The sequence below is a fragment of the Salvelinus fontinalis genome, chromosome 21 (assembly GCF_029448725.1).
Source record: "Salvelinus fontinalis isolate EN_2023a chromosome 21, ASM2944872v1, whole genome shotgun sequence".
NCBI lineage: Eukaryota > Metazoa > Chordata > Actinopteri > Salmoniformes > Salmonidae > Salvelinus > Salvelinus fontinalis.
In genome coordinates, this window is record NC_074685.1 from 41,729,561 (window position 1) to 41,738,165 (window position 8,605).

Sequence of the window (8,605 nt, forward strand, 5' to 3'; positions counted from 1 at the left end):
AACGGAAACTGCTTCCCAGTTCCCACACTAAGTTAGCCTAACATTAGCAGCACAAGTTAAAGGTAAGGGTATAGCTATGGAGACGTGTACTTTACCATACTGAGGCATCACGATGTGGGAATATCCAGCCTGGTCTCAGAGCATTACGTATTATTCTGATGCAAAACGTACGATATGGTATGAATTCTAGCGTTAGCTAAGCTAAGGTTTAGGGGTCAGGGTTAAGCTTAGTGTTAAGTTTAGGAGTTAGATTAAAGGGTTAGGGGAAGGGTTAGCTAACTTGCTAGGTAGTTTCAAAGTAGCTAAAAAGCACTAAGTAGTTGAAAAGTTTCTAAAATGCTAAAGTTGTCCGTGATGACATTCAAACTTGCAACCTCATGATCGCTAGAAATTTGCGTTATACGCCCACCCATCCAACCACCCTACTTAATTAACCACCTGTCTTAGTAACCATACCAAACGTAACATACAGGATTTACATCTAGTCTATGAGACCAGGCTGGTTATCCAATGTTGCAGTGCTGCACCCGCTAATGTCTTGTGGCCATGAAATACAAGTCCTCCAGGTAATAGTGAAAGGAAGATCTGGGTAAAATACATTTGAGGAGCTCCAAGGTAATCGGACCAATGTATAATGCATTAAGATGAATAAATAAGTCATAAAGGGATACACTGTAACTAGGTGAAACAGAGAGAGAGACAAACACCCGGAAGAGTTCAAACAGTAAGCAGTAACAAACCAAAAACAGATACGCTGACAAAAATCACAGTAACAAAATATTTTATGAAAAGATGTGTTTTCTACTTTATATTATGGACCAAAACCTTGTATTTACTTGATAATACAGTAATTACATAGGTTGGTAGTGCAACTACATTGTAGGTATATGTTGTACACAGTTTAATATCACCAAACTCGTGGAACTGGTGTGGTAGTGCCGCTCCAGGCCTGGAGTTGGAGAACTTTGCAGTAGAGGCAAGGCCCAAGGGAACAGCACAACCACCCACTCCTTCTGCGACCCCCAGAGTCAGACCAACAAACAAACCAACGACGGCCCCCCACGGCCCCCCAGTGCTCACCCCTTCGGACCTTCCCCAAACACGTGCAACAAACGGGGCCTCCAGGGCCAGAATATCAATGGATTTCGAATGCCTTAGGAGGAGAAATGTAACAGTATTACTTTGTGGCCAACAGGTCATATGACACGGATGGAGAGTGAGAGGATGATGAGGTTGGGTCCAATGCGCTTACGCGACTTCCTCTCCTACACGTGTTGCCTTTGGATTGATTCCTTCTTGTAAATGTTTTGTGGCATTCCATCATATTAGGGGCTCCCGAGTGGTGCACCGGTCTAAGGCACTGCATCTCAGTGCTAGAGGTGTCACTACAGACCCTGTGTTATAGCTGTCGCTCTCCTCATCCTCAGATGAGGTGAGGAGAGAAGGATCTTCGGACCAAAATGCGGAGTCAGGGAAATATGCCATCTTTATTTATTTACAACGATGAAGATGGTAACACGAAACAAAACAAAACACTTTCAAAACTTACAAAATAACAAAACGACGTAGAACGGAACCTGAACATAAACTCACATGACAAACGTAAACTCACGAACAGGAACGGACATCGAAACATACGAACAGCCAAACAGCCCCGATAGTGAATAACATAGAACACAACGAAGACATCACAGGGGACAATCACCCACAAACAAACAGTGAGAATGCCCTACCTAAATATGACTCTTGATTAGAGGAAAATGCAAACCACCTGCCTCTAATCAAGAGCCATACCAGGCAAACCGAAACCAACATAGAAACAGATAACATAGACTGCCCACCCAAAACACATGCCCTGACCATAAACACATAAAAACTAACATAAATAGGTCAGGACTGTTACAGTACCCCCCCCCCCAAGGTGCGAACGCCGGGCGCACCAGCACAAAGTCCAGGGGAGGGTCCGGGTGGGCAGTTGACCACGGTGGTGGTTCCGGTTCAGGACGCTGTCCCCGCACCACCATAGTCACTCCCCTCTTCATTCTACCCCTTCTACTGACCACCCTAACACTACCTTCCCCTAAATAAACAGCTAACACCGGGACAAGGGGCAGCACCGGGACAAGGGGTAGCACCGGGACAAGGGGCAGCACCAGAACAAGGGGCAGCACCAGGATAAGGACCATCACTGGAATAAGGGGCAGCACCGGGACAAGGGGCAGCACCGGGACAAGGGGCAGCACCGGGACAAGGGGCAGCACCGGGACAAGGGGCAGCACCGGGACAAGGGGCAGCACCGGGACAAGGGGCAGCACCGGGACAAGGGGCAGCACCGGAACAAGGGGCAGCACCGGGACAAGGGGCAGCACCGGGACAAGGGGCAGCACCGGGACAAGGGGCAGCACCGGGACAAGGGGCAGCACCGGGACAAGGGGCAGCACCGGGACAAGGGGCAGATCCCGGCTGAAGGACTCTGGCAGGTCCTGTTTGGACGGCTCTGGCAGGTCCATGCAGGCTGACGGCTCTCGACGCTCATGGCAGACTGACGGCTCTCTACGCTCATGGCAGGCTGACGGCTCTCGACGCTCATGGCAGGCTGACGGCTCTCGACGCTCATGGCGCTCTGACGGCTCTGGCTGCTCATGGCTCTCTGACGGCTCTGGCTGCTCATGGCTCACTGACGGCTCTGGCTGCTCATGGCTCTCTGACGGCTCTGGCTGCTCATGGCTCTCTGACGGCTCTGGCTGCTCATGGCTCGCTGACGGCTCTGGCAGATCCTGTCTGATTGGCGGCTCTGGCAGATCCTGTCTGATTGGCGGCTCTGGCAGATCCTGTCTGGTTGGCGGCTCTGGCAGATCCTGTCTGGTTGGCGGCTCTGGCAGATCCTGTCTGGCGGGCGGCTCTAGCGGCTCCTGTCTGGCTGACGGCTCTAGCGGCTCCTGTCTGGCGGATGGCTCTGTAGGCTCATGGCAGACGGGCGGCTTTGCAGGCTCATGGCAGACGGGCGGCTTTGCAGGCTCCTGGCAGACGGATGGCTCAGATGGCGCTGGGGAGACGGATGGCTCAGATGGCGCTGGGGAGACGGATGGCTCAGATGGCGCTGGGGAGACGGATGGCTCAGATGGCGCTGGGGAGACGGATGGCTCAGGCCGGATATGGCACACTGTAGACCTGGTGCGTGGTTCCGGAACTGGAGGCACCGGGCTAATGATAAGCACCCTCCTACTAGTGCGTGGAGCAGGGACAGGGCACACTGAACTCTCAAAGCGTACTCTATACCTGGTGCGTGGTACCGGCACTGGTGGCACCTGGCTGAGGGCACGCACCTCAGGACTAGTACGGGGAGAAGTGACAGTGTGTACAGGACTTAGGAGACGCACAGGTGGCTTAGTGCGTGGGGCCGGAACTGGAGGCACCGAACTGGATACACGCACTATAGGGAGAGTGCGTGGAGGAGGAACAGGGCTCTGGAAATGCACTGGTAGCCTAGTGCGTAGTTTAGGCACTGTAGGTACTAGGCTGGGGCGGGGAGGTGGCGCCGGAAATACCGGACCGTGCAGGCGTACTGGCTCTCTTGAGCATTGAGCCTGCCCAACCTTACCTGGTTGAATGCTCCCGGTCGCCCTGCCAGTGCGGCGAGGTGGAATAGCCCGCACTGGGCTATGCAGGCGAACCGGGGAAACCATGCGTAAGGCAGGTGCCATGTATGCCGGCCCGAGGAGACGCACTGGAGACCAGACGCGTTGAGCCGGCCTCATGACACCTGGCTCAATGCCCAATCTAGCCCTACCAGTGCGGGGAGGTGGAATAACCCGCACCGGCCTATGCACACGTACAGGAGACACCGTGCGCTCTACTGCGTAACACGGTGTCTGCCCGTACTCCCGCTCTCCACGGTTAGCCTGGGAAGTGGGCGCAGGTCTCCTACCTGCCCTTGGCCCACTACCCTTTAGCCCCCCCCCAAGAAATTTTTGGGAGTTACTCACGGGCTTTTCGGGCTTCCGTGCAAGACGTGTCCCCTCATAATTCCGGTTACGAGCTTGAATCTCCGGCTTCCATCCACGTCTCCTAGCTGCCTCCTCATACCAGCGCCGCTCCGCCTTCGCTGCTTCCAATTCCTCCTTTGGACGGCGATATTCCCCTGGTTGAGCCCAAGGTCCTCTACCGTCCAAAATCTCCTCCCAAGTCCAAAAGTCCTTATTGCTCCGTCGATTTCTCCCATACCGCTTGGTCACATTTTGTTGGTGGGTGATTCTGTTATAGCTGTCGCTCTCCTCATCCTCAGATGAGGTGAGGAGAGAAGGATCTTCGGACCAAAATGCGGAGTCAGGGAAATATGCCATCTTTATTTATTTACAACGATGAAGATGGTAACACGAAACAAAACAAAACACTTTCAAAACTTACAAAATAACAAAACGACGTAGAACGGAACCTGAACATAAACTCACATGACAAACGTAAACTCACGAACAGGAACGGACATCGAAACATACGAACAGCCAAACAGCCCCGATAGTGAATAACATAGAACACAACGAAGACATCACAGGGGACAATCACCCACAAACAAACAGTGAGAATGCCCTACCTAAATATGACTCTTGATTAGAGGAAAATGCAAACCACCTGCCTCTAATCAAGAGCCATACCAGGCAAACCGAAACCAACATAGAAACAGATAACATAGACTGCCCACCCAAAACACATGCCCTGACCATAAACACATAAAAACTAACATAAATAGGTCAGGACTGTTACACCCTGGTTCGATTCCAGGCTGTATCACAACCGGACGTGATTGGGAGTCCCATAGGGCGGGACACAATTGGCCCAGTATTGTCCGGGTTTGGCCGGGGTAGGCCGTCATTGTAAATAAGACTTTGTTCTTAACTGACTTGCCTAGTTAAATTAAGGTTAAATACCAGGGAGTCATTTCAATAGCAGAGGGTCTTGGCTTGGTGGTCCTTTCTAGTGACTCTTTGGTGGCAGATTGAGCCAGTAACCGAAAGGTTGCTTGTTCAAATACCCGAGCCGACAAGGTGAAAAGTCTGTCGGTGTCCTTGAGAAAGGCACTTAACCCTAATTTGTTCCAGGGGCGCCATACTACTATGGCTGTAAAACTGCATATATCCGGTGTATGTGACAAAACATTTTATTTTATTTGTATTTTTTAGTGTAGAGAAAAAGTGGTGGAGGATAACTTCCTTAATACCCTCACAACCTCCCTCATTGGCTTTGTTAACATGCTGTGACTGCCATTTACAGGATGAATTCTGCTAAAGCACAGAAAAACGCCACATCAACATTTTAGAGCATCTCAGGATTAAATGTTTTTCAGGATTCAGTATGTGGAACACACAAACACTCTCTCTAACACAAACACATTCTCTCTCTCTCACACACACACACACACACACACACACACACACACACACACACACACACACAGTACTCTAGGCTATTTTATAACAAGCTTTTCTGACCCATCATGTTGACGAAGGCGGGTGGGCAGTGCTGTGCACTACACCATCCCATGTCCCCCGCACTGCCCTCGTTCTGCATGCCATGACAGATGTACAAAAGACATGGCCGTGTGCCAGGCCCTAATCTCTTTTGTAAAGACCATACAATGATGATCCCCTGCATGGGGAAGTTATTTGAATAGTGCATTATTATGGTAATTCATTCCAAACCATTCTAGCAACTGCGTCCTAGCAGGTTGTTTATCTTAGTTTTTATTCTGAATGCTGTTTTTGCATTTACCGTGAGAAAGTAAATAAATAGGGCTTATATATAGCGATCAGGCTTTGTCTCTTTAAATGTCTGTCCGGGTAGCCTAGAATTTCAACTAGAGCAACAGATGAAAAAAAACGAATTACTTCACCTTTGCCAAAAATAATTTAAAGCAAACTATAAGTATTTTGTTACCTGTGTATCCAGCATCATCATCATCATCTTCTTCTTGGATTCATATCCCCTTCCTTTTCTTTTTCCTGGCAAATCTCGACGCGTCGTGAGGCACTCCTACAATAAAACTCTCCCCATTTCGAGCGAAACAGCCAAAAACCCACTGACGGCGCACTTGAAACGTGTCGAATTCCCCGTGACTGTAGTAGCCTAATGCTCGTGGCTTGTACAGTGCAATATCCTCGGAGTACAACAGCGGTGTCCAGGTGTGTTATCAATTCCACCTCTGTTGATGGCACTCACTAAAAATCAGACTTTAAGCATTAAAAAAGCTTCTCGCACTTGAAAGTTAAGAAAAATATCCTCAGTAATGGAAAAGACACTTGTTTCAAATCAAGTGGGCCACATATGGTTTCTATTCAGGGTGATAAACCCGCGGTCCGATTTTTTGTCCAGGAATTTGTGGCGGAGCTTGGACAAATAACATTGAGAAAATAGAAAAATAGATCACAGTGGGACAATTTAGAATAAAAAACAAACGGCCATCATCACTTCATGCATGGATAGGCCATATATTCATATGACAGTTATATGCTGTATCTATAGTTACATTTTAGTAATGTATCTGACGCTATTACTTAGAGCCACTTACAGGACGAATTAAGGTTACGTGCCTTGCTCAAGGGCACACCGACAGATGTTTCACCTAGTCGCCTCGGGGATTCGAACCAGCGACTTTTCTGGTACCTGCCCCCCTATCTGTGTGCAACGGGATGTTTGCTTGGTTCGAAAAATAAATCTCGATTATATCGAGGTTGCTCCCTTTAAATTCTCATTTAGATATTAATTTCATTTGACACTTGAAGACCAGGTGGAATGGATACGATCCCGATAGACACAATAATTCAATGTTTGCCTTGAAAGAAATATGTAAAAGTCAGTTACATTCTGAAATATGAATAAAAAAACGGCATAGGGCTATAAATCAGCGATATCCATGTACAATTCAATTGATATTCTCTCGCAGCCACTCCACCTCATAACATGATGCTGAAGGCACAGATGGATGACAGGGCGATCCCGATTTCTGGGTCATGTTTTCCTATTGCATTTTTCTCGACAAGATGCCATCACATTTTATGATTTTGTATTGGATATGATCCAACCATTAGCCTATAGTCATTATAATAATACAATTAATAAGCCCAACATGTATTTTCAGAGCTGGGTGCTCCCCATGTCGATATATGTATATCCAGAGGCTCCCGTTTCTATAATTATCCCAGTGTCTCCTTCATCAAAATATTCTCCTGACACAAAATGGATGGTCTCTCCAATGTCTTGCTTTTTCATATTCTTCTCTGAGCAGGCTCCTTCGGGGTGTGTGGAATCCGTGTCATATCCCTCCTTCATATGCCTCTGAGGTGTTGGCTGTTCCGTTGTGAAAAAAATACTAACCCCATAAATAGCATGGTGAGAAGCGAGTCCTGTCTCAGCCAAGCAGACGCATTAAAATACAGAACGAGAAAGGTGGACATGTACAAATAAACGACAAAAATCACTGGCATCCACAACGCACGTTAGCAAACGAAATTGGAATGCTTCGGTACCCACGAGCTGTTATTGACGAGGCTGGGATGCCTGTGTCTTGGGATTTTCCTCAATTTCGCAGCATACCCTGCGCCGGAGTGGATTGTCATTTCTGAGCCCCGAAGCAGGCATAAAACCATTCATTCTCAAAATTGTCCAAGTGTTGTTCCTTGGTGTAGTCCCGTCGGGCAGAATAATCAGTCGATCTCTCCCCGCCAGCCGGTTGTCGATGAGATGAAGAACAGAGGGAATACGGACAAACCTCACGACCCACTCGCGCTGAATTCTGCGTGCGCAGCCAGCCAGGGCAGATTTGACCTCAATCTGAAATAGCTACATTACAGACATGAATATAATCTATATTGGGTGCCTGCTGTAGTCTACTGTAGCTGTCACCAAAAGCTCAAAGCCGGCATTAAAAACAAATGTGATCACATAGCCTAGTATGAGGCCTTCGTGACAACATATGATAGCCTAGACTGGTGTGCAAATGTATCGTAGATAAAAATGTAGGCTATTTAGTCAAATACAATACTGAGCCACACACTGGCCCTATGTTTGTCAAATAACTAACATTTATTTTACGGAAATTATAAATAGTTATATTCCTCTCTTTAAAGCCCTTGGTGTTTAGCTCGTGTGAGAGACAGGTAGAATATACAGAATATTCCCGTGATGCCTGGTCTGGCAGATGCGACAAGACTCCTCGTAATCCGCTACGATTTCGGCTTTCCCAAATCAAACATAAGACTGATATTTTGTAATATTGACAAATTCAACATGGGCCTACTATAAAACGTTGACAACAACCTATCATCGCTTACAGAGGAAAAATAATCATGGGCACCAAGTGGTCCTATTGTGCAATTAAGGGAGGGGTTTCCATGGAAACAAGCTGCTGAAAGCTCCGTACCCAAGCCAAGTATAATATCCAGTGATGCTGTACCACTATGGGGCAAGATTTCTAAATTCTGGAACTCATTGTATATTTTTAACAATCATTCAACCATATGTTGAATGAACCATATTTTTACCAATCATTCAACCATAGTCCCATCATCAAGGTTCAGATATTTATACGAAATAGCCTAAGTATTTGAATCAT

General features: G+C 47.7%; 1 protein-coding gene across 1 annotated transcript in view; it reads right to left on the reverse strand.

The window, feature by feature from the left end:
• Positions 1 to 8,295, reverse strand: part of LOC129818920 (ral guanine nucleotide dissociation stimulator-like) — an 82,687-nt gene extending 74,392 nt beyond the window's left edge. Inside the window, exon 1 of the mRNA XM_055875274.1 lies at positions 5,932 to 8,295. Coding sequence (XP_055731249.1) covers positions 5,932 to 5,958 — 27 coding nt within the window. The 5' untranslated portion in view covers positions 5,959 to 8,295. The remainder of the gene's footprint in view (positions 1 to 5,931) is intronic.
• Between the last annotated feature and the right edge of the window lie 310 nt (positions 8,296 to 8,605).